The sequence below is a fragment of the Hetaerina americana genome, unplaced genomic scaffold (assembly GCF_022747635.1).
Source record: "Hetaerina americana unplaced genomic scaffold, ioHetAmer1.1.p SCAF_10, whole genome shotgun sequence".
Lineage (NCBI taxonomy): Eukaryota > Metazoa > Arthropoda > Insecta > Odonata > Calopterygidae > Hetaerina > Hetaerina americana.
The window spans coordinates 47,325,413-47,353,308 of record NW_027286070.1 but is presented as its reverse complement, the minus strand read 5'-3'; the positions used below and the strand labels follow the sequence as shown (position 1 = coordinate 47,353,308).

The 27,896-nt window shown below is 34.2% G+C and overlaps 1 protein-coding gene across 1 annotated transcript in view; it reads left to right on the top strand.

Moving 5' to 3' along the window:
• The first annotated feature begins 3,067 nt into the window (after positions 1-3,067).
• Positions 3,068-27,896, top strand: part of tous (testes of unusual size) — a 32,457-nt gene continuing 7,628 nt past the window's right edge. Inside the window, exons 1-14 of the mRNA XM_071598959.1 lie at positions 3,068-3,273; positions 5,268-5,541; positions 5,618-5,883; positions 5,989-6,199; positions 6,499-6,864; positions 8,336-8,540; positions 12,776-12,993; positions 17,138-17,350; positions 20,008-20,181; positions 20,307-20,468; positions 21,874-22,029; positions 23,155-23,339; positions 25,865-25,964; positions 26,805-26,986. Of these exons, the coding sequence (XP_071455060.1) occupies positions 3,068-3,273; positions 5,268-5,541; positions 5,618-5,883; positions 5,989-6,199; positions 6,499-6,864; positions 8,336-8,540; positions 12,776-12,993; positions 17,138-17,350; positions 20,008-20,181; positions 20,307-20,468; positions 21,874-22,029; positions 23,155-23,339; positions 25,865-25,964; positions 26,805-26,986 (2,918 nt within the window). The remainder of the gene's footprint in view (positions 3,274-5,267; positions 5,542-5,617; positions 5,884-5,988; positions 6,200-6,498; positions 6,865-8,335; positions 8,541-12,775; positions 12,994-17,137; positions 17,351-20,007; positions 20,182-20,306; positions 20,469-21,873; positions 22,030-23,154; positions 23,340-25,864; positions 25,965-26,804; positions 26,987-27,896) is intronic.

Sequence of the window (27,896 nt, the reverse complement as noted above, 5' to 3'; positions counted from 1 at the left end):
GCATTTTTTAGAAATTGAGAGATATTTTCTCTAAACACATCTAAAATTGCAGTTCATGTACATAATTAGAATAATCCTGCTGGAATTATTCAAGTATTCAAAGCACCTGAAACCTGCAGGTGCTACGATCTGCAGATTTCGAGATTTAGTAGCAGTATGATGAATTCATACAGTCTCCCGAGAGTTGAGATACATATTCAGATCATAATTTAGTACATATGAAGTGTAACACCAGATTCACTAATGAATTGTTGGAATCAGAATAGTTCCCTCCCAAAAGTCTGCTACATCAAAATACTAAAATAGAGAGTAGACTCAATCAAAAACTTAGGTGTTACCCTTACTCACAACCTTTCCTGGGTGAAATATAAACATGTATGTGGAATATGTGAACAAGATAATAAATTTGGGATTTGTTAATGAGGGAAATATAACGAGAAGGTTAAGAGAAATGTAATCTTTTGCTGTTTAGGCCTCATTTAGAATATGCTGCTTGCATTTTTTTCTGAAAAACTAATTAAGTACAACATAATATTGATAATTTGGTTACTTCTCAACATAATCTTCATGTAGACCTACACATTTTTCAAAATGTTGATGTGTGAATCAATGACGGCAGAAAATTCTTATTTAGTGGTCCTTTCTACCAACTGGTATAATTAGATTACAACGTATGTATCATATTAAGTAAATGGTTCTCTTTGAACTTCACACAACTAGTGTGGCTCATTCATTTTTCTTAATTAGACAGATATGTATGCCAAAAGCAGAAGTATTTAAACTGGATGAACAAAGAAATGATGAAAGTATGGTGAAACTAGACATTGTACTGATAAAAACTTTTAAAAATATACTTCGCCGGTAGGGCATGAGTAAAAAAATCACAGCGGTGTTAGCATTGCATCTCAATTTTTTATCACTTACAATGTCTTCATGGACACGCAAGAGATCATACTCAAACACCACACTACAAATCATGAAGAGTTGGTATTGGTGTCGGTGTTGTCCTTGTCATCTAAAGTGTAGTGCATTACACGCTGTGTGTTCCTAAGAGAACACCTTTATTTTAGGCTAGCAAGGAAAGTTCCATCCCGATGGAAGTTCTAATGCACCCCAGTTTTACTTCAAATTGTCAATAAAAGGACGAGGCTCAGGCGTTAAATGCTTGAGCTATGTGTTAAAAGGGGATGGTCGTCGCCCGATATTCATAGCAAGTAGTCCGCTTGGCCACTACCGAGAATAGCAGGAATAGCTGGAAGAAACTCGAGGGTCATCTATCAGGCCCATATCGAGAGTCACCTGTCTAATGTTGCCTTCGCAATCGTTTGCCGTGATCGCGCCTATTTCGTACTGAGATGGAAAAAAAGCCCCCTTTGCATTTGAAGACTTGCTTCGTGTTAGCTGCCAAAACAAAGGGAACTCTGGGCCGACCTTTGTTTACCTTTGCTTTTTTTTGTGCAAAGAGTCCCTTCGAAAAAGAGATCCTTAAGACTCTCGTACAGAACTCTTCGTTCTCACCTGTTCCGTAGCAAAGGCTCGCTTCTTAGGAACGACTCTCTCTACGAGCCTGAGTCTTCGGAGGAACGTTTGTCCAGCAGTGCATTATTTAGGAGTGTACGTTTTCCATGAATGAACTGTACTGGTATTTTCCGCTGGATTGCAATCAGTGGTACTGTATACAGATAATGGCCGTTAATGGGAAGTGATCGAAAGGTGACACATAGTGCCAATTTGGTCTTTATTTTGATGGGCAGAACTGCACTGGTAGTTTTCGCATGAACGGTCGAGGCATTCACAACTTTTTTTCAAATTTAACTTCCAAAATACCGCCCATCTGCCCACCAGGGATCTTCGTTGGCGACCGAGTAAAACTCTGGTTAATAAGTGACGTGAGTGGTTAAATGGTGGGGGTTGAGTTTTTCTGCGGGGTAGGACCTCTGCCAGCCCCATGCCAGTGTCATCGAACGCCTATCCCGTATCCCAAAATATTTTTATTCTTATAATTTATATATGAATCGTCATCGAGGAAATATCTTAAACAATCCGAGGACGACTACTTCCGGAATTTTCACAGTTCACAGAATTTGCGTAGTTGACCCTGAACTTGTGCTCATGTTGGGATTGAGGCTGGTCTTAAAATTGAGGCACTGGCTGTTGTCTATGGTGTACATTATCATTAGTGTAAAATCAATTCAATACGCGTATTTTAGAGAAATCGTAGGATCTGTTATCAAAACACTGCGTAATAAGTTTTTATTATAAATCCATTTTTTAACCTTTGTTGTTGTTTTATTTTTTCACTTTTATTATATTTTCACGGAAGTCTGTTCTTCAAATATTCATGTTTTCCGCGCATTTTATTTTATTTTTTGATTCTGTAATTGTTAAATAAATAATGATCTATTGAATTGGCACCATTTATTTTCCACCTTTCAGCTTTGTGTTACAGTGTTTGCCTCGATTCAAGGCACAAACTATTTTTCATAAAGAAGATGGTTATTACCATCTAAATAACAGTTTTCATGAAAACTGGTGGGCTATTTTGCCTTTCATTGTAAATGAATTTGTTTTTTAAAAACACCGCAAATTCCTCCCCTCACATATTTTATATTTTGCGGCTATGTGACGTTTACGCGATTTCACAATGATTAGCCTTTCTCCAGTTTTGTTTCCGTGATAATGCTGTGGTTGGTACAAAAGTTATGGACAGTTGAAATAAATCTTGTGCATCAGAGCCGCTTAATTTTATGATGCAAGGCAACAATTTCGGGAGAGCCATCTTTTTCATTCTTCGGCTGAGGGGTTCACCCAACTGACTTCGACCTCTGGACACGTTTTAGTCCAAGTCGGTCTCTTTTTTCCTAAGATACCGTCAGTGTACTCGAATCCTCCACACATAAACAGGTGCACATTTTCTCCGTATTGTAGAATGTCCAGACACTCCCATGATTATTGGAAGTTACGGCAACTCCATCTCCACGCCTTTTCTGTAAACTCGTTGCCTAGTTACCCCCGCTTGTTTTGAATCCGATATGTAAGTAGGTGTTTCACGATAGTGTGCCACAGAATGACCCTACCGACTGTAATTCCAAACTTTATATTTGGATTGAAATCGGATATCAGAGGAAATGCACATTACTTAAAGGATAATGAGGTCCTTTATCCAGTTGGTGCGGTTGTTGCAGTTCATAACTTTCAGACCAATCGTCAAAAGTACATAAAACTTCCAGAAAAATGTCGTACAATAACTGTCATGTGTCTCTCGCATAACAAGTATGTTTACAAGCGTCATATTTTTAAATTTGTTTCTTTATTTGCTTATCAATGATTGAATATGTGTATTTTCTGGTTTATGAAGGAACCCCTTGGAAAATTTGCATATGTAACTTACAATTTTTGTGGTCCTACTGCAGAAAATACAGCCGAGATTTTTTGCATCAAACTCTTACAGTCTCTCTATGATTTTAGAAACGGACACCTGCCAGGGAAAAGACAATATGCATGCATAGACACATCCATTAGGAGTTTGATGAAAAAACTTGTATCTTGTAAGCTGTTGCCACAATGTATACATGTATACAATGTGATTTCATTCAAACATTTAACAGGTCACATCAAAACAAAAAACAAATATCTATATAAGAGGCTCACCTTTTCTCTTAGTAGCATTTTTTTTCATTTTACGTCATGATTGAAGAAGAAGTTCAGGTGCCTTCTTAGTATCTACTAAGAGGATGGATTTTTACATTTCATATCATTAGTGGGTTTTTGTGAGTTAGAGTGTATATAAATTTGTTCATACAGTGTAAGGGTAAGAAAACTAAGTCAAATTAATGCAATTCTATATTGATGATGAATTTAGCTGTTGTTAGCAGAGGTATTTTTTGATAACACTGAGCATTTACTGTATTTGCCTATGTATAGTACTTATGATCAAAAAAGTAAAAATAATTGCTTTAGTCATCATGTTTGAGGCTACGGTATCATTCCCTGTGTGTGTATTCTTTATTTTTCTTACTCTTTGAAAGCAATTTAAATCAGTTTTGAAATTTTGTAAACTTGCTAAGGAAATGCAGCTGCTTTCCAAAATATATACAGAGGAAGCTTGTGGTGAGAAGCAATTGCCCACCTGTTTGAAAAACATTTTGCATAGTATATACTTAAGGTGCAAGCATTATACAAAACCACTTGTTCTATTAAATAATCATGTTCACATAATTGCATCTTTTCCTTCTTTGTATGGAATGATGGAAATCTTAAAATATATGCATGTAAAAACAAGGTCAAGGATCTGATAACATTTCCTATTCCCTATTTGAAGAGCGTTAACATATTTATCACTGCATATTTTGTCCCTTTCCTCATATGCTCCCAGACTGCTGCAAAATAAACCATATCCCAATTTACAAGAAAGAGAAAAAATTGGAAATGCCAAATTATCAACCTGTGTCTATTCACTTCAATTACTTGGCAGTTAAATTGTAGATAATATCATTCCACGCCTAAAAAAATATTATTGAACAAAGATATTAGTTAACCTCTCAGAAGTCTACCATTTCCAACTCCCCACAATGAGAAACACTTGCTCAGTGCTTTCAATCCTTATTTGCAAGATGATACAACATATTCACATTGATACCATTCAAATGGACCAACACCCTTGCCAGAGTAATTGGGTATCACCAGATTGAACAATTCAGTGGAATCTGAAGGAAATGTCATTGGAACCCACCAGGAGTGTCTTATGTCATTATGATGAAGGTTAAAAATGTATATGCTCTCCATGTTAAGGAACATCCTCTTTAAACTTTGGTTGACTGGCAGCAGGGTAGATATCCAACTGCCAAATTATGCCAATAATAATATTGTGTGGATAAACTATAAATATATTATCTCATTGAAAAGAGTGTAAAATAAAAATTAAACCTATACATGCTACATATTTTTATTACTTTTAACCATAATATTTCTACCAAAGATAAGAAGGCATATGATTTCATTATAATAGGGAGTTATATTTTGTTTGCTGCCTTCCTGATGAGGGTAAAAAAAACTTTACACTTCCACTTATTGTGGAAGTGTAAAGCTTCTTTTTACCCTCATAAGGAAGGAATTATACAAAGTTAAACCTGAAACTGTTATGTTTGCTACCTTCCTTTGGTTTTTGCTGTTATACTAAATGAGCATTTGCAATGAATATCTTAATGGGGAGTTTTTCCCAAAGTAATTCTCCAGAAAAATAAAATATAATCCTTCTAATTCATTAGGAAAATGTTAGCAGTTGCAGAGAAAGGAGACCCTCCAAGTGTATCCCTTTATGATCTATCAAAGCTTGAAAGAAGTAAAGTGTGGAGTGTGTCACGCACAGAATCACCATCAGCTGTAGAGTTTGTTTCCATTTCTTTTTCTCATGATGGAAAACTGGTAGCAGGAATTACTGGGCAACCTGATTGGCTTCTTTTGTGCTACAGTATTGAAAAGGGCAGGGTGGACAGTATTGGAAAAGCTCAAAATCCAGTCAATCCAGGACCTCTTTTGCAGGTAAGATTTTAATTTCTCATTAATAAATATTAGCATGCCCTAACCAATCATCAATTCTCTAACTATTTATGTTTAGGTTACTTTTTCTCCAGAAGATTCTTCAATGGTCTGCATTGGTGGCCCAGGATGCCTTCGTTTCTTACAATATACAGAAACAATGTGGAATCAAGTAGGTTTTTCTAAGAGTGAATTTCTTCAAATCACAACCTTTTGCTGGCTGTCACAGTATAAAGTTCTAGCAGGAACTCGAGATGGGCGTCTAATTGTTTTGGAGGATGGAGATTTGAGGGCTACACACTTTGTTAAGGATGTTACCTACCTAAATATCCGGGAAAGAGTCATGTGAGCTTCATTCCATCACTTCCAGTACTCAGCTTTATCCTTTTACTTAGATTTGGAGTGATGGTTGTAACTTGGTAAAATTTTAATTGTTCCTGTTTACCACAGTGCGCCAGAAGATTCTGAAGTGAGAAACACAAGTACTTTGGAAGATGCTGTACAGGCTGCACTTGAACCCTTTGGTAGTAAACCTGGAAAGATGGAGTTAAATGCAATGATTAGTTTTGGCAAAGGATTTGCCTTCAGTTATGGCTTTGGATTTATTTATGTGTTTTGGCGTGAATCAGATACCCGCTATCGAAGAAGCCATGTTTTCAAGGTAATCATGCATGTGAAAAATATATCCCAAATCTACCAATAATTAGCAAAAATAATTTTCTTCATCGCTCGATGTGGTCATAACAAGGTGTCAGTTATGAAAAGAATTTAACACTATGTCCAGAGATGTCATTTGTCATTGTAAAAATAAGGATTTGCTGTTTCTACTAAATATGTGCATTTTTGATCTGATAGCATTTCTTTTGGATTTCCCTATTCTTTGCCTTTGTCTGTGCATGCGGCCATGAGTCTTTTTACTTAATCACAAAAAATTTAATCCTATTTTTTTTTACTTTCTAGATTCCCAATTATTCTGACAGTGTTGATTTGGCATTAGAGGATAGTAATGAAGCTGAAGTTGTGCCCAAAGAACCATCTGAAAGTGTGCACAGCTCTTCAGAATTAGCAATCCCATCTGAAAAAAGTTTAATCAGTCCAGGATCTGATGTGATGGATATGGTAAGCTTAGGAAATGTTTCCATGGCATCAGGGCCTCAAACTGTAGAGGATGCAAGCGGTACAAGGAAAGATTCTTCCTCTTTGACCTCAATGGCTCTTGATGCTGTTCGCCAAATTTGTGTTAACGTTGCTGAAACTGAGCTAATTGCAACATCAGGTCGATCCCAATTATATTACACTCAACTCTGGATTGCTGATGAAAGACAGGTAATTTTTCAAAATTCAAATATGCTATATATTTAAAGTAATTTTTTTGTCTGTAGGCACTACTTAGTAGGAAAGTAGGTATCATGTTTTCTATTTTGTCAGACTAATGTAGACCCAAGCATATAATTTCCATTTTATTTTGGTGAGAAAATTACTTTTTCATTTAGGTGCATTGAAAACATTTATAAAATGATAGCAACAATAGAGAATATTTCACAGTACTTCAGTATCAATTACTCTTATCTTTCTTCTAATCATTTTTGGAATATATTTGTGGTGTGATTACTCATGAGTATCTCTAGCTCTATGAGTAAGTTTTAACTTGGCTGGACATGGTGGACAAATGGGCTGTATGTCTGATGCGTGGAAAACGAAAGAAGAAGCTTAACTTTTGGGCTAAAGAACGAGCTAACACTGGGCAGTCTCAGAACATACTGATAGGTATAAGTACAACATAAAGAGGGAAAGTTTTTTATCCCTCGTCTTTATAAATGTATATTTTTCGTATAAACTGAACTCTATACTGTAATTGATTCTAACTGAACATGATTAATGATGGACAACATATCTATAACTAATTAACAATTACGACACAATGAGAAATAGGTACAACAGATTCTCAATAACTCAGAATGAAAGGAAAGTAAATATCCAGATCAGCTTGCAACCATTCTACCAGGCAAACTTTCAGAGATAATAATGTTTGTCAATCAGCATGCACATAATAAATTATGAAAAACATGACCTTATGTTGCCTAAATTTCAAGAAACTGATTTTCCCATTACTATTTGACATATGGGTTCATTGAATTTTTACTTAGAGACTTTTCAACTTACAAACCAAGTCCCAAACCCTATTAAGTGCATACGTACGCTTATGCCTACTTTTGTTGTGATGTATATATCACCAAACAAGAATGCAGTTTGCAGATGAAATGTTTCAATACAACTAGTTTTATGCATCTTTTTTCAGTAGTTATCTTTACTGATTCCAAACTAATTACACGGAATCTATGAATCTATCTTTATATATGAGAATTTACAATGTCAAAAATTATACATACTTGTATCTTCATCACACTAAGGATAAACGAAGCTATGTATGTATTATTTTCTCCAAAGAATCATTTTCTAGGGATTGACTTCTTCGATTCCAAATCATTACATAAGCTTTTTTGGGGGCATTTGAATCATTAGAAAGTGCATTGTCTGTATAAAGGGTAATGGTATAGTAATAACTTCTCCTAAATATGTTTCATGGGATCTTAGAAATTATGTGATGGATATTATAATCCAATATGAGGTTTTTTGAATAAAACAACCAAACTAAGTAAGAGTAATCTTGGTTCTGGATCATGTTTTTCATTTCACTTTTGGTTCTGGTTCTAGCATAAAGAACAGGTGCAACGAAAAAACTAAACCAGGCCATGACTACTTCCTGCCATTAATGCACATACATATATTTTGCCAGGAACGCATAACTATGTTGCAGCATATGGGAGAGAATTTGCATCATGGACCAGTATCAGGGCTTGCAGTATGCATGTTGAAGCCAATATTTGTGACATGTGGTGCTTTTGACAAAACAGTTCGATTATGGAACTATGAAACAGCAACTTTAGAGTTATTGAAGTATTTTGAAGATGATTTGTTTTGTATTGATCTACATCCGACTGGTAAGTTTTAAAAATGAAAGCTTCTTTAAGAGGAGTCTCTCAAAATATTTTAATGCTATCAATTTTTCATTAACATTGATGCTCAACTCCAACTAAGTAGTGCCCTTTTATAATGAGCTGTTTGGTAATATATTCGTCTTTGAGGATATGAATTAATTTTAACATTGCTGGAAAAAGTAGATGGCTTCCCAATTGAAGTTCTAAAATGAAAGTCTATTGATGATTTTACATGTTTTACTCAGCTCACTTCTATTTCATTCAATTGGAATATGTAGAATTTTTCTTTCTTCAGTAAGTTTAGTACTTCAATTTAAAAATAGATATTGGTAATGATTGGTGTTATAATATCTCTTTTTTAAATTCATAATACAACAAAAATGTAGATGTATAAAATGGTGTTTTTTAGTTTTAATTCATTGCCAATAAATCTCACACTCAGACAAATGATATTTTAATTCTTCTATCCAGTATGTAAGCCATTGGAACACTTTAATTGACTCATCTTCACTTTTGTTTTGGGATTCCCTTCGTCATTTCTCATTAGAGCGAAGAGTAAAGTGGTCATTTTCATGTCATTTTCGACAGAAAATTCATTGCCATACTGCACAACTAAAAAATAATTTTGGGTAGAATATATGTATTGCTATAATTATACTGTGTTACCTGATATAAGATATTTTTTCCACTAGCAAGGGGTTAAAAATTGCACCAACTCCAATATTAAAGCCCTATAGGAAAAAAAACATTCCCGAAGTGCAACCCACACAGCAAAAGTGTGCTGAGTGTATGCTTATTTCATGCAAATACTACCTTGATCAAAAAGTTCCCGGAATAACCACCGTGTGGCGCTCCCATCGTTCCGATTTGAGTTCTGTTTTTTTTTGTTAAATTGGTACATCTGTTGTTGATATTCCCTTTAAATCTTAGTGTCATAACTTGACATTTGCAAAAGTTACGTAGCCAAGAGTACATCTATCTCTGTGTGTGTTGGCGATTTTTTACCATTTCAGAAATGGATTTAAATTTGCAACAACGAACTTGTATTAAATTTTGCGTAAAAAACGGATTTAGTGGCGCACGGACGTTGGAAATGTTGGAAAAGTGTTTCGGCAACGATTCTCTAAAAAAAACGGTCATTTACCAGTGGCACGAGCGGTTCAGAAGTGGTCGTGAGTCAATCGAAGATGATGAACGCAGTGGCAGACCATCGACATCGAAAGTCGGTGAAAAAATTGATAAAGTAAAAGAAATGTTGGTCAATAACCGCAAATTAACCATCAGAGAAATAGCGGAGGACTTGAACATTGCCTATGGATCCGCCCAAGACATTGTGGTTAATGATTTGGGTTTCCGTCGAGAAGCAGCAAAGTTGGTGCCAAAAGACCTCAATTTCATGCAAAAAAGAGACCGTGTTGACGTCGCAAAAGACATGATTTGCGAGGCTGAATCCGATCCCACATTCATCAAAAGGATCATTACTGGAGACGAGACGTGGGTTTATGAGTACGACACGCAATCCAGACATCAGGCAAGTGAATGGCGTTGACCAAATGAGCCGAGACCAAAAAAACCACGTCGTTTTCAGTCAAAAAAGAAGGCAATGCTGACGGTTTTCATGGATTACAACGGTGTAGTGCATCATGAATTTTTGCCAGAAGGCCAGACAGTAAACAAAGAGTATTATTTGGGCGTTATGAGACGTTTGCGTGAAGCAATTCGCCGAAAGAGACCAGAAATGTGGGCAGAAAACTCGTGGATTTTGCACCATGATAACGCACCGTCGCACAGTGCTATCATTATTCGTAATTTTTTGACGAAAAATGCAACAAATACCATCCAACAGCCACCGAATTCACCTGATTTGGCTCCCTGTGACTTCTTTCTGTTCAATCGAGTTAAAAAACCATTACGGGGAACGCGTTTTAGCAGCCGAGAGGAAGTAATGGAAAAATCGCAGGAAGCACTGATGGACATACCGAAAACCGACCGTAACTTTTGCAAATGTCAAGTTATGACACTAAGATTTAAAGGGAATATCAACAACAGATGTACCAATTTAACAAAAAAAACAGAACTCAAATCGGAACGATGGGAGCGCCACACGGTGGTTATTCCGGGAACTTTTTGATCAAGGTAGTATGTATTAAAATGTAATCCTACCATGATAATAATGAAAAAAATCATAATTATACAGGCCAAATGTTCCCTAAGCTTTAAGTTGTATTCTATAGCTCTTATTAGCTGTGATCATGCTGATAATATCATTTCACCTAGACATAAAATATATATGAAATAGACTCATATTATTATACACTCTATTTTTCATATTTTATCAATGAAATTCTTCATGGCAAACTATAAAAGATGGCGTACTTCCCTTACCATTTTATACATCTGATATATTCCTATGATACAGCTCAAATACCATCTTATGTTCAGTACTATCTGCAATTAAAAGCAATATGATGTATTAATAATATATGTTCTTTTTATGATAGATTTCATCCACAGGATGGGATGATTATGACCACTATTTTATTATCATAAAATACCTATTGTGCAATAGAGGAAGATAGCCACAAAAGATATACTTCTTTAATCTGACCAGCAATTAAAAAAAAAATTTAAGCTTCAATGAATAATGTTGTGGCTACAAGTTCTCATAGCCTCTTTAGACTTGTGTCTTCAAATAATATTTTGGTACTAGAATAAGTTGCATACAGGAAATTAACACTATTGGGCTTTGAATACCACAGAAAATATATTTATTAGAAACTAGTTTTATTATACTGTGCCATCTTCAGGACTAATGTTATATAACATACATATGCAAACATACAGAAATATATGTATGCATATACCATTTAGAGGCAGCGGTCACTGCAAAGTCTATATTCTATTACTTTCCTATCATGGTAATGGAATTTCATTAAGCCCTGGCACTGGACTATATTTCAGTATAAAATGCCTTTTTTTTCAAAATTGATTAACATTTTTTCTACTAGCAATATTTTCTTCCGTGCTCTCAGCAGCTCTTTTCAAAATATGTGGAAAATCACATGTAATCAAATATCACAAAACCCATTTTTGCCCTCAGTCAAATCAGGTACCTGAGTGGTCTTTCAATTTGACCAAGAATAGCAATCCCATCCAGCTGAGAGTCAGCCAGATTTCATGCCATTCTATTGAGTCATCCAGAAACTCAATTTTCTGTTTTCATTTGATTATTATAGCGAAATGGAATATTGAGCCATTATTCTTGCCACTGAACCTCATTGCGAGGTACTTTACCAGTAAGAAGTACCTATTTCATAAACCAGCATTCCCAGATAACCCATTTAGCTATTTACAGAATTGGAAGTCGGAAGGATGGCTTCACCAGTTCTGTTCATAGCATGAAATCCATGACGAGCCCATGTATCTATTTTTCTGCAATCAATGGCATTTCAATTCTAATTACAAGTCTTAATCTTACTTGACCTTTGGCTGTGGGCTTTGGTAATTCAATTGGTTTGCAACACTTATAAACAGGCATGATCATATAAAAAGCTTTCATTAATCATGACAACATAAGCACAGTTAATCAGGTTACTGAGGTTTGCACTTGCAGTTTACATTTTGAAATTATTTGGTGGGCATGTAATTAATGTGATCAGCCAGTATAAATGCAAGGGTGATCATGCAAGAATGCTTTTTCTGCATTTTAACGAATGTTTGATGAACTAAAAGGATGTGAGAGTTAACTTAATGGTTCTAAAAATAAATTTATTGAATTTCAACTCATATATTTTTGGTAGTGCATTCTATGTACTTCATTTTGCATATCAATTGAATTTCAGTTCTAAAGACTTTAGGGACTTCTATTAGTATGTAGAACCTTAATAATATTTATCAGCCAATATTATGCTTCTAATTGAAGCTTACTTGCTCTCATTCTCTTGATATTAGACTTACAATTATTTGATATTAATAATGGTAACAATAATATATCTGGTATTGATTTTCAGAACATCCCTATATAAACGTGACTCTCCTACTTTCATGTTGAAAGGATAAATATCAGTATCAAGTATTTTTTTTCTTAGATTAAAATCAGACACATTAACAAAAATACCATGTACTCTTGTTTACAAACTGCATGACTGAAATCAAATTTTGTTTGTTTAAGCTATGCCTTTATTTTTAATGTCTTAAAACTTTGTTTGCCTTATATTTATTTCTCCTTTTCCTTGAAGGCCTCCATGTGGTCATTGGATTTTCAGATAAACTTAGATTTATGAACGTGCTAATAGATGACCTAAAAGAAGTACGAGAAATATCTATTAGAAAGTGCAATGAATGTGCATTTAGCTCTAGTGGCCACCTTTTTGCAGCAACTTATAGCTCAAACATCAATATTTACTCAACGTTGACATTTGATCTGTTATACTCCTTTAAGGGTCATAAGAAAAGGGTAAGTTTGAATCCTATGAACAATCTGAATCCTATTATTTTACAAATGATTACTATTTTAATCCTAGGATGGTGGGAGATTCGACACACATAAAATGATAGCCGGAGGTTATTGGGCTCAGGAGTGTTTCTTACTTTTATAAATGCTCTATTGAGCTTATGCTTACAGCAGTGCCTATTTTTTTTGTTACAGAACTTTCAATGAATATTCTTTCAGTTAACACCAAATAAATAAACTGTATATTTTACTAATGTCTTATGAATTTCTTGCTATTTAAATTAGAGTTTGCAATTTCTCTGGATTAAGTGTATTAATTTTTAGATACTAAATTCTTATAGATACAATAAGCCCACTTCCCTAATAAGTTCCCTTAGAACATATAGTATAGAGGGATGGAATGTTATCTATGATGAATACTCTGTACCCCAACAACTTATGGGGGTTGCATAAGTTAAATGCTTCATGCTTATTGATCATGTGTATATTATTTTCAATGCACTGAGCCTGATTGACCATTCTGAGTTCCAGAATCTATTCCAAACTGGTGTAGTATACTCTCTGATATAATGCAAGAAAAGTCTCCATGGATCCTCTTGAAAATAAAAGTACCTAAATAAATTTGAGTAATAATAAATTGAAAATGGCCACCCCACCCTGACTCCCAATATGACAAATGGTTCTCTCGTATTAAATAGTACTGTTTACTTCACTCTGCCTTGTTTCCGAACTTCCCCACACTGTATCCTCCTCTTTTCCTCTTCTTTTTTTCCCCATTTCCTCCTTCCTGCATTTATCTCTTCCCTGCACTCATAAAAATATCACATGAAATTCACATACATGTGTGGCATATTTTTAATCATTGAGAAAACACTAAGTCAATAATAGAATTAAATAGCTGCCACATTAGCATGGAATTTGTTACAATAGCTGTTCAAGTATAAATCAAATGTTTCTTCTCATAATGATCCTTGTTCTATTATTTAAGCAAACCTCCTGCATGAATACTGATATAGAATGTGGTGGATATTGGCACTATTGCACATAGCAATAGTGCCAATATGTAATTTTACATATTCCTTGACCTTTTGAACTGCTTGAGTTTTCCTTCCAGTAATAGCCAATGAATAAATGAATAATAATGCCTGTAGCTCCACTGAAAAAAAACATTCAATACTGAGTGGTATAATCTCTTGCTGAGTTGATTTATCTATGCTTCTATTATTTTTCCAAGATCGCTCTCCTTTTATCTAATGCTAATGTTGCCATAACAATAATGATTGAAATGAAATGCAAAAAATAACATGTTATGACAGTTTATACACTCCTTAGTTTCATTGAATTTTGTGCACTTTGTGTACTTGGTAGAATTTATTCTATTACATAAAATGAAGGGATTACAAAGGATAACATTTCAAAATAAGGAAATAAATGGTTAAATATGAGTCATTCATTCAAAAAACAAAGGTTACTAATTAACATAATTGTAGAATCCAAGTATCATGCATAACATTGGAGGGGCATAGGTAATTCAATAATGCATGTCAGCCTTCAAAATGCGGAAAATATATGCTTTCAAGGAAGGATGACTAGTGCAGTCATATGCTGCTCACCTTTTCATCATCATGAATTTCAAAATTGGGAATATCAATTTCATTCATTGGCGTGGACAGCTGTTCTTTAAAAGCATTTTCCTGTTTAATCTCAGATACATTTTTAAATAGCTACGGTAAAACACCTCAGATGCTCAAGTCCACCAAAAATTAATGATTCTTGTATTCTGCCCTGCCAAATACATATTAGCAATGGTGAAAGGCAAAAAGGAGATCGTGGAGTAACTCCAGCATTTGAATTCCTTTCCATCTAGGATGAGAGAATTATTAATTCAATATTCACTCAATAAATTATCAATTCCTTATTTCTACAAGTTATAAGATTTACAGTTACATTGTAGCATGACAAACTCCCCCTCTTAGTCATTCCTAAGACAAATATATTAATAGAAGGTCACTTAGATGCATGAATTCGGGCATTCACTTGTGTAGTCTGAGAAAAACCAGGAAAGGATCAAGCAAACATGACAATGGCAAAAATTTAATCTGGAACTTTGTACGTCCAGTTCTGGGGATTTTTTTTCTTTTAAAAATCTACTAGGAGATGTACAGGAAGGTATAAAATTTTGAACACAATAACAAACTGAACTGAATCACATGTATTACGGCCTAAGTGCCCATTAATACTAAAGATAGTAATCATTGCTATATAAAAACCTCTGATTTATGATTAGCAGTAGTCTACCACCTAAGGGTAGGTTTTTGATAAGCCTAGGCACTGTACATTACTGCATACATAAACCCTGACTAACAAGGCACAACATATGCTAAAACCCTACATATTACAATAACTCAGTCTTTAACTCTGCATACTTTCTTCCCCCTTTATTTCATTCTAAATGCCTGTTCTTTTTCTCCCTTTACCTCACTTTCCTTGGATTCTCCCCTCTAGTACCACTTAATACCTAAAACGTCACTATTGGTTTTCCTTTCCCCCAATTTGATTTTCCCATTCTTTCACACCTTCATCTTAGAAGCCTCTAATCCACAGTTACTGTTGCCTCAATGGCCAAGTTTCTGAGCCATGCAAAACAATTCATATTCAATTTTTCACTAGTTTTTTCTTCTATACTAGGATATTGTCATCAACTCCAACCACTGCATAAGTGCTTCGATATGTAATGCAATTCTTCCCCTTCTATTTTGTCTGCCCTCCTCCAAAATTCTTCCTAAATAGTTTAACTGCTCTTCTTACTCAAGTTTATATCCCCTAACTTCATTGTTTATCTTAGCTTTTCTACTTCTAGAGAATTCCATTTCTTCAGCTTTCTTATGATTAATTCTACTCCCATTCCTATTTCACTAATTCCACAATCTTCCAAGTAATGCCTCTAACCCTTTAACTGACTGGTGAACTGACATTTAATCATTCACAAATTTAACTGATTTGAAGAGTTCCCTACCTACTTTCCCTCCAGCAACCAGTCCTTTCTATACCTCCCTAATTATTTCCCCCATGTACATATATTTTAAAGAACAGATGATAATGGAAAGCTTTGTCTTATTCCCTTCCTAGCACTGCCCAACCTGAATTTTCATTTTTTACCCATACCTGTTAATTCTGAGACATACACTTGCAAGATAAATTTTATATATCTCCAGTCTACTCCTTTTTTCTACTAAATGTTCATTGATTGTGCCCAGATTAATCTGTTAAATGCCTTCTTAAAATCTACAAAGTTTTGGAATACATGCTGGTTGTACTCGAGGTCCAAATGAATGAGTCAAAGGACTTATAACTGCCCCGCTTGGTATATGTGCCGGTAAAAAAATGTCTGCAAACATTTCATTTAGTATCATTATACATGCATATTTCATTCCATTTCAATTTTCATAATGATTGTAATTATAAGCAGCAAGCAAAAGTGCTTTAACCGAAAATCAACATATTGCTTAAATGACCTATTCCATCCTTCTAGTATCAAGCAAATTTGAATATAATTAGGTATGATTATTGATAGTGTACTTAGCTTGTAAATAAAACTTATTTGTTTTGAACACTGTACTAATATATTTTAGAACTAGTATTAGAGCATTAAAATAAATTGCATTAAATCAGTTATCATACTTTTATTTGCCTACTTAAAGTTATGCCACATTAGTAATTACTGAACTTTCAAATAATATCTTAGTGACTTCATTTTATCTTATTCATTATATTGCAATTATTTAAAATTTTACTTGTGATATAACTGATGTGACCTAAGTCAGGCACCAGCATTTGTTGAAACTACAATTCCCCATCTATATTGTTAAAGCTGTGAAAAAAATCGATATGTAAAAGTTAGGCGGGCAGAGTTACTAATGATGCCTGTTAGCTCACTATTGATATATCATTTTATTGGTCATCCAATTTTGGGCATTTTGCTAACAAATAAATTATGATGGAAGGTGAAATAAAAATCAACTGGGGTTTTCCATGATGTCCCTTATGATAGATGAGCAAATTCCATATTGATTGGATAAAATTTACTGAAATATCATATGCCCAGAAAAATGTAAGCTTATGCATAAATACATTTTTCTAATTTCAGATACTTAGTCTGTCATGGACTAGTTCAGATTACCAACTAGTATCCTGTGGAATTTTTGGAAATGTTTATGAATGGGACTTGCCATCAAAGAAAAGAATTGCAGAAACTGTATCTTTGACAAAACCTTTTACTTATGCTGTCATCACTTCTAATGGAAACGCAACATATGCATCAGGGTTAGATGGAAGACTTTGTGAATTATCACAATCAAAGGTTTGGAGGTTTATCTATAAAAACTATAAGTCTACTGGAGGTACCTTGTTAATTCATGTGGAATGAGAGATTCAAAATTAGTCATTAAGGAACAAAATGTGATAAATTAATCTTTTGATAGGATGCCTTGAGAAAGAATGCTTCAACATACTGTGTTAAATTAATAAAATCACATTTTCAGAAGTTAATTATGTAGGGACTTCCAACCAATTTCATTAGATCACTGCATCTGAAACATTTTAATATTTTCATTAAAATTTTTCTAAATCTATTTTTGGTGCCATGCAAACTGATTACCATTCATCCTGGTGCATAATTGTTTGTATCCTCTGGAAAACTATAAATAGTCAGGGGTTTGAATTAGCGGTTGATGAAAATATCAGAATTTCCAATTCAAAGAGAATCCTAATAATTTAAAAATCAAATACATATTTCAATTACACATGCATATACCATAATTATCCATGTTATTCTTAAAATTAGCCTGTACCTCTCAAACCCCATTTAGTGCATGTGTGTGTGTGTGTGTGTGTGTAAGGTAACACCTGTACATATGTATTTTGTGATGAATAAATCAATGAACCAGAATAAAGTGAAGATTAACATATGTTATTCTAAATTGTAAAGGAAGCACATCATTTTTCAATGACAACTTTCTCTGATATCAAATTACTTATATGCAATATATGATAAGTTTTTATATGTAAATGGTCTACAGTGTGAAATGCTTGGTCACAAATAGAGTATATAAAATAATGCAAGGAGAATTTATGTTGGGCATACTTTTTCAATGGCCAACTTCCCAATTCCAGATTATTTTTGAAAAGCCTCAGGTGGCTTTTTATGCATGAAGCCAAAGTCAGTTCAAGGACTCAGCAGTATCCAAAATATTGGGGGCGGGCAAGCTCAAAGGGGTCTTGTCATCACCCTTCTGTAAGGTCAGGCTGAATTACCCACTAGAAATATATTACTACGGCCCTTTTGCTACTGTGCTACTGTGAGCATACCTAATACGTTCACATGGTAGACTGCTGTGAATGTAGCTTTTCATTTTATTTATTTTATTTTATTTTAAAACATTATTCACATGCAGCAGTAGCACCAATTGACAGTGAAAAATATAATGAAAACATGAAAGAGGACAAAATACAATAACAGCATTAAATTAAACAACGAGAACCGAACATGGACCGGGGAAGTATGTAATTTGTTGATGGGTGGGATAAAGCTTGGGTGGAGAAATAGTTACATGATATATAAAAGGGATTGACAGTGTGAAGGAGTGAATATAGAAGGGAGGAGAGGTGAAGTAAAGGTGAGCACTTAGTGAGAGGTATCCTAGGAATGGGAAGATGGGATAGGGAGTGGGTGTGGGTGGATCAAGTTAGTATCCTGAAGTTGAAGAGAGAAAAGTTCAAGGCAATCAAAAGTTGAGTTTAGGATGTTGTGGAAGAGTTTTAAATCAGCTTTAAGTGTGTGGTTTTGGGGACTATAAAGGGATAAAGAAGACAGAATACCATTTGAGGGCATATTGTAGAAATGTGGAAGTCTGTGTTTTACTATTCTGGCAAAGAAGTGAGAGATACAATCGAAGGATTTTAGATTAGTTGGGGCTGGGGTGGACCACATAGGGGAGCAATATGATGCTATGGGAAGGACAATTTTTGAAAAGTAGGAATGGAATGCTATTGGATCTTTAATTCTGTGAAGCGGTAAAGAAAGCCTAATAGGGGCATTGCTTTATTTTTTACAGTCTGAAAGTGGTTGGAGTAATTTAGTTAATGGTCTGTTAAAACCTAGGTCTTTCATGGTTGTTACTCTGTTTTTTCCCCACATGTGAGGAGTAAGTTTCCAGGGAGTGAGTTAAAAGCAAAAGGGTTAAACCTCCCATTCTTCCAGTTCCACTATTGACATTTTTTTATCACTAAATTCTTATTCAGCAAAGTCACAGGTCACTTGAGATAAACCAAAATGAAGCCCCAATATAGAGCCATATAGCAAGAGGTGGCCGAAATTCCCTAAATGGGCTCTGCACTGAGCATATAAATTGCGAAAGGTTAAATGTATCTCCATCACACGCATAGTAAACTCTGCATATAATGTTGGTTTTTGTGAATCATTTTTCATGGGCCACCTTCTCTGATTCCAAATTTTCTCATACCTTTGCAATATGTGCTCTTTTTGGGGTATCCTAATTGAAAGACTACTGAATGTATAAAGGGTAACACACTGTAGTAACACTTTAATATAATAATTTTTTATGGAAGGTTTGATTCTAGTAGTGAAGGCTATGATCTTATATAATAATTTAGTTGGGGAAAACAACCTAACTTAGCATAACTATCATTTCTAGAATCAAATTTACCTATCATTAGTGCTAATGGGTGTCATTAGACATTAGTTCTCATGATTATTCCATTTAAATATTTTGAATTAATTTTTTATGATTTTAATTATGTTTTATGATAATCATTTTCATTTACAAGATTATTTTGTTGTAGTTTGAGCATGTAATGCAGTGTCTACTGTGCATCATTGGATGCATTCCAAGAATTTTAAAAATTATTTTTAAATTCCTTAATTCAATTATATTTTTTAATCACATGTCTGTTCTACATCCATTGTATTAAAACTAATCTTATCACATATTTACATAGGTTTTACAAACATATAAATGGGAAGACAAGAAGCTGAATATGGTAATGAAAGCTCACTCAGACAAAATGATTTTTGTGAGTGACAGCAATGGAACATTAATTTCAATAGCTTTACCACTGACCGATCATTCGCAATGGGAGCCATTAGACATGCATAATGAATTAATTGTCAAGGTAATTTAATAGCATATCAACTTCCAATTAGAGTTGTTATAACTCAGGATATATAAATACTTTGATTCAGTGAGTTAATACCTTCTGTTTTTTGTATATTTTTCCTTTCAATCATTATATTTCAGATGAAAATGTCTTATAATGATCGCCACATCATCACAGCATCTGAGGATGGGTCCATTTGCATCTGGAAAGTAGATGCAAAAGTCACAGGATTGATTAAATTGGGCACTGATGTTATAGAATCTAAAGATATACTAATAGGCAAAGAGGATCTTCAAAACAAGGTTGGAAATATACTGAATGTCTTCAAATGACTTATTTATTGTTAATCTAGGCTAGATCATTAATAACCTGAATATGAGTATGTTTCTTTTTGACAAATATGTGCAGTGATACAAGATGATATATGAAATTTGCTAAACACAATTTTACTACCTATGGGTTGTATAAACAATTTTATGGACAATTGAAGTACTGTACAAGTTACTTTCCACACATTGAAAAATCTCCATGTTATTGACTTATGCATGTGATGCAGGATATATCTTTAGAGATGTAACCACAATACTGAGGATATTGTAGCCCAGTGGATAGAGCACTGGGCTACTGACCAGAGGACCCAAGTTTGATTATAGGTGACACCTCTTGGCAGCCTCAGCTTAACCCAAGCTGTGTGATTTATTGTGAACCAGATCTTCCTGAGAAGTCATGGGCCACACAGGGAAAGAAAGTGGCTCTCCTACTCTAATGTGTGAAATGCACATGCCATATTGGACTTAGCAATAAGTGAACATAACTCTCATCTATGGAACAACCATTCAGGTTGATAACTTCAGTAACCACAAGACTGTCGCAGGAGTACTGTATCCCAACACAGTACTTATTTTAGGTTAGAGAGTTTTACAAATTACAGAATACTCCTGGGTTGGTACACTTGTAGAAATATAATTATTTCATCAATCTAAAAACGTACTGGTAGTTGTAGACCTTCATTTATTGTGCAGATATCAACTCCATTATCTCCTATCCAGTATTAATTTCTTTACTTGATATCTTCCTATTATTATTAATTACTATCTTATTTCCAAGCCATCACTGGTCTCTTCTAGTTTTTCTTACAACTTGCATGACCCTCAAAAACTTATTATTAAAGGCTTCAACCAGCCTGTAAATCCTTGAAAACCTGCAAAACTTAGGGAATATCACTCTTGTAGAAAAATCAGTGAACTTGGTTGATGTTCTGGAAAAAAATGTCTTTGATACATTTTACATAAGAAGTTCCCCATCTTTCCGTTTAAGATGGGTTCAAGCTCACTTTAAGCATAGGTGTTGTATTAGCTCTAAGAATATAGTCCAATGGAAACCAAATGACCGGCCAACAATGAATAACCAGGGCCCTGGGGGCATGGCTACCACCAGGGATGACCAACAAGAGGAGGAAAACCCAAAAACAAAATATATGGTTATTCATTTGAGGCAAAACATGATAAATTAAAAATTCTCTAAAATTTCTTACAATTAAATTAAGTGCCTAATGTTTTAATAGGTAGATTTCATTATATTTTATTTTCTTGTTTATTGTGTTAGATGATAATAATAAATTTACATATTAGGTACTTTTCCATACTTCAATAATGGTCTAAAATGGATTATCAAGACCTAGATATATATAATATCATCCATTTGTAGGTGGAATTGATCCAAGAACTAACTGCCCGTGTGAATCATCTGGAATTAGAGCATGCCTTCAAAATGAAGGAGGCTCAAGATCAACATTCAGAAAAGTTACAGAAGATTCAAGATTCATATTATAAGGAACTGGAAGATATCAAGAAGTTGAATGAGGTTAGATTTTATTCGTATTTTCTTTAAAAGTAGAAAAAAAAGTTGACCATTGTCCACGTGGGAACCTAGGAGAACACTGCAATTTTGGACTTATCAAGTCAATCTTAATCATCATAGTCCTTTTAATTTCCTCATTTGTATGTCATTTAACCTTAAAAGAATAAATATGCATTTTTGCACTATTATTACAAGATCATAAACTCTTATAGAAGGTTTTAGACCAAGAAGTAGCTTTTATATTGTTTTTGAAAACTATGATTGTACTATCATTGCAGAGTCTAAAGTACTTTTTCCAAGCACAAATACCTTTCATCTAATAAACAAATGCATATGCAATCAACTTCTTCCTCCCAGGGGCTACTTGCTGGCATGCACACCTGAATTTCTTCTAGATTATTGGTTACACTCATATCTCTACCAATTCAATTCCTTCACTCACCTTCCTTACATTCAATGTTCTCTTCCCAAGTTCCCTATTTTGTACATGGCCACTCCATATTATATCGTCTCTCCCCCACTGTAAATTACTCTTTTAATATCAACCCAATGATTCTCACTGCCTCTCCACTTCATCTCAAACAAATTTATGCTAGTTTAGTACTTCCCAAAACTCTGGGTCCCTCTGCAGCTAGAAGGTGAAGGCAAATTTCTAAGAGTGACAGCTAAAACTCAATGTTACCATGTGCGCTTTGTTTCAGATACATGTGTTAGAGGATAATATCACTTTATAATACACATTGTAACATTTCATGGATCCCACCCTAAATTGTTTTCCTTTTTATTGCTGCTTTTGAATGGTTTCTATCCTTTTCATGTCTTAAATTATGTATGTACATTCGTATTTCTTAGTAAATAAATACATATTATCATACAGTTAGATGTTAAGAGTATTTGCCTCATTTGGATGGTGGGTATATGAAGATGGCTTGTACAGCTGATCATACTACTCCACATACTCCACAATAATAAAATCACAATAATAAAATTTATGTTAGCATAATTTCCCTGTAGATATCTCATAGAAACTGCTGATTAAGTATTTATAATTTCTATCTGTCTAATGAGGTTTTTATTCATACCAAGTTGATACTGATGTGGATACATAAATGTTTCATCAAATTTTAGGCCATGGAAACTAAGCATGCAAATGAAATAAGCATTCTAAATGAAAATGTGGAAAAACTGAAGCTCAACTTTGAGACAGGAGTTCACAATATGGAGTCAGAATACAATGACAAGTTAATAATAGAATATGATAAATATGAAAAGCTGGAGGAGCTCCACCAGCAGCTGAAGAATGACTGTGAAATGTAATATTTCCTTCTTTTAGATTATGTATTTTTCATTCCTCTGGTCAAGCATTTACATTTTTACTGTGGGAAGTTAATGATCCCAAAATGCTTCACTTTCAGAAATTTTATAAAAATTTCTCATTAAAGCATTAACCTCTCTTTTTTACATGTCTCTCTATGCTCTTGTCACTTTTACTTTATGTAATTCAACATTTTTTCTTTAGGCAGAAAGTGTAATTTCCTGCACTAATGAAGCAAAATATTTTTACTCACCATGTATTGTATCAGCTCAAAAATCTCTCAGTGAAATTCTGGGCAGGCATGATACCCTGCGGAGGAGAGGAAGGGAGGAAATAGACTTTTTGAATGAAATGAATGTAGGTAAAATGCTTGTGAAACAAAAGAAATAAATAGTGTTTGGCAAGAAAGAGAAAGTCTGTGTAAAACAAAATATAATACTTGTTAGATGCCCCCAGAACCTACCTTTCATAGATTCATTGCATATGATGATGATGCTATTATTCTAGTACTATTTACTGAAACTGAAAAAAGTAGTTCTTCGGTTGATTTCAATGATGAAAATTTAATTTATTTCATGCAGATAGGTGATATTAATGAGCTGATGGGGCTCAGGTAGACCAGTGAATGGAGTGCTGGGCTACTGGCCAGAGAGCCTCAATTTGATTTCAGGTGAAGAGGGCGCCCAGAGTACCTCTGGAGCTCCTCAACTTCACCCGAGAGCTGAAAATTTTCAGGGGCCATATATTATTGCCCTCCCCAAGGACTGCAACCTTGATGAGGTCTCGTTTGTTCCTATGACTTCTAGAGCTGTTTACACAGGAAATTGGAGGGAAACAACTATAGCAGACACAAATTATCTCAGAAGTGTTTTGAACAAAGATGGCCAAAGTAGAAGGAGCATCAGAATCAAAATGGTATAAGGAAAATAAGCACCCTAAAGGAGATGTCAGCTGATTATGGGGGTCTTGAGTAAAAATGTTAAGAAAAGATTAGTGAAAACTTTGCTGTGGAGGGTGGTTTGGTATGGCACGGAATCTTGATCTTTGGAGGAAGATGATAAGCATAGATTGATTATTGAACTGCAGGTGAGGAGGAGGATGGAAAAATTAAAATGGATGCAAAGAAAAGCAGAAAAAGAGGTACTAGACATGGAGGAGTAGGAAAGAGAACTATTGGGAGAAATCCATAGGAGGTAGGAAAAACAGATGTAGAGGATGTTGAAAGTCAATGAAATGCAAAATGGGAGAATGTTATTAAACAGAGGGAAGGAATATGTAGAAAAGGAGTCACATGTCAGATAGAAGGATGGAAGGTTGAACACTTAAGGAAATGCAGAGCAGTTAAATGGAGTGTGGAGTATCAGGTTATGATAAAGCTAAGAAATTTAATGATGCTAACTTGATACCCATCTGTCACGTACCTTAAACAGTAGATTGCCAAATAATATAACTTTCTGGGAAACCACAGGTGGCACAGGGAGTGGAACTGGCCTCTGTACTCTCATGTGTGAATTTTGCACACTGTTGGGCCTAATTTTAAGTGTGCTCTACCCAGAAATGTCAAAAAACCTTTAGGCTGATTTCTATGACTTGGTTAAATGTACATCTATTTATCTAGTGCATTTACTTTCATTCGATTCCATTGAGAGTAATTAAAACAGAAAATTACAGAAAGAGTGGCACAAGAAGTTAGTTGCACCTAATTAAGGAATATTTCAAAGTCTTTAAATGCAAAATTTTTTTAAACATAGTATTAATTGAATATTCTATATTCTATGTAATTGTTCATAAGCATTGCCATCAAATGTTCCAATGGAAATATGTTCTTGTTTGGTCCCCCATTACTCACAAAGTATACCCCTAAATACATTTCAAACTACATTCATGCCGTCCACCCCCAATATTTATGCCATGGAAAAACTTAAGAGGAAAGTTGTCAGTAGCTCTTATTATGAGAATCTTACACAGATGTGTTTGCATTTGAATTGCTTGATCAAACAGTCAGAACTTGGAAAGCAAAATAAGGCTCCAGGATTTATGTCAAGATTTATACTATAAATTACTAGTGCAGAAGTTACATGACATCTTATTAATGATATTTTATATACATGGTTACACATATTCATTAAATTATTATTATTCGGCAATTTATGTCCAATATTATTAGAAATTTGTTTTCAAATTTTCTAATGATACCAGTGTACAAAACTGTAGTCAGGTAAAGGTGGCACTTTGGTATTATGCAAATAAGACACAAATATGATGTGGCAATAAAAATGGCATCGTACTGATTGAGATCACCATTCATTATCATATGCTGAGAAATCAGCGGATGATAATGAATGAAGACAGCAATGCATTGCTGTTAATTGAAATCAAATGAACATAACGCCTTGTTTAACAGTGCATGTCGAGTTCTCATAACTCTCTGAATTAGCGACTAAGGGTCTTATTTGTTTTTGCTTTAGAATTAGAGATATTTGTTGAATTTAGAAATGGATAAACTTTTATTTATTCTGGCAGGAAGTTTATTGAGATGACCAAAGAAAAGGAAAAGGCCCTGCAGGACTTGAATGAAGAGCATGATGAGCAGCTTAACCAGAAAATTATCGAAATTGCCGAAGTAAGCAAATAATAGCCATTCTGTGTATTTTAGATGGATTAAACAAGTTCCAGAAGTGTAACATTCAGTGTTTGGAGTTCAGTGTTGGGCTATATTTAAAAAAACATGAAATGATATGCCCCATATGTAAATTTACCTCTGGAAATTTTACTCAAATATGCTATGGCCAGAAACTCAGTTATGCTATGGCCAGAAACTTAATCTTGGAAGCCAAATAAATTCAAAAAAACCAACACCAAAAAATTGCTGAGGTTTTGAACTTCAGTTGTTATTCCCCTCCTGTTCACTCACATTTTCATGGTGTTTCTCTTTGTGCATTACCATCAGCACTCAAACCACTTGATTATTAGAACCTACATGCTAAAAATATTTCAACAAAGCTACAAAGTAATAAACACTTCAAAGTCACCAAGGCATTAACAAATGCCTCACCAGGATCTCACATAAAGGTTCTGGTAAAATTAGTATCATACAGCCATATTATACAATGTCTTTGAAATACTGAAAATCTCAGCATTCATTATAAAATTTAAAAAAAGGTACAAATAAGTACTGGATTGAATATTGAAGAAGAGTATACCATTATGAAACCCATGGAACACTAGTGAAAATTAAATAAGAGAATGTAAGAAACATGAGAGAGAATACCTTAAAATTGATTTTCAAAAAATCATCATTGACATCATTAGTCATTCCATTACATACTAACGCAGATTTTTAAGCAATAATGAAAAATTTTATTCATTTTTATTTTCAATTTCTGCTTAGTTGCTCACTATCATTAAAAATCCATTTTGATTCATTTGTATCTATGTTTCATATATGCAATAAATTTGAAAGTTGAACAAACAAGCCCTATGCCGAGAGAGAGAACATGAAGAAATTACGGCTCAAATTGAAGATGATGTGGATCGTGAAATGATAGAATTGAAAGCAAAATATGAGCTTTTGCTGAAGGAAGAGCACGACACCAATATGCGTTTAAGAGGGGAAGTTGGGGCAATGAAGAAAAGATTACTAAGGTTTGTGCATGTACTCCATCATATACTTATGAGAATTCTACTGCCATGCTTTGTAAAAAGTATAGTGCTAGTGTTTCATTTAAATGGTGTCATGTTTATGTTTTAGTCCCTTGAAGTCTCATTATTGAAGTATATTATGTCACACTCAAAATAAGAAGGGAGGTGTATGACCAAGTGGTTAAGGGGAAGGATAAATATTTTTGGAAGGAAGAGCTATAGGACACATGAACTTGGTAGAAAAGGAAGAATTTACTTATTTTAAACAAAAAATCCCAATTAAATGAATAAAATGTCTTGACAAGCACCAGTTTTCACATATGCATTTGTATATCAAAATTTGAAATATGTTTTGGAAGATGTTAGGGTAGATGTTACACACATTTAGGTGAGGACTAAAATGGACAATTTTGTGATACATTAGCCAGCCTATAGTAAAATTGTATAAAAGTTAACTGCATATGGAACAACTCAGTGGAAAGTAAAATTTAAAATGCTACAGAATTATGTTTTATGTGCATTTTTAAAGAGTTGATTGAATGACTACAAATTAAAAATACAAATTTGTTGTAATTTGATTAATAAAATAGGCTATTAGTTTCCCAAAATATTACCAACTCTCCCATTTTACTGCATTTTTCTGTCTGTCTCATTTTTGTGTGATTAGCAGTATAAAAATTAAATGCATGAACTTAGGAGAGTTAATTATATAGATGTATAATGCAAAATGCTATATATTGTTATCAAAGCAGTTTTATATTAAATTTGGATGGTGTCATTCAACTAGCATCTGAATTTATTCCTTTGGTCAGTTAATGTTTCAAGATAAATATGCCAAATTATTGTAGAGCATCTATGCACATTCTCCGAAAATGTTTGATATCTCATGAGGCCTACATCATATTTTTCTGGA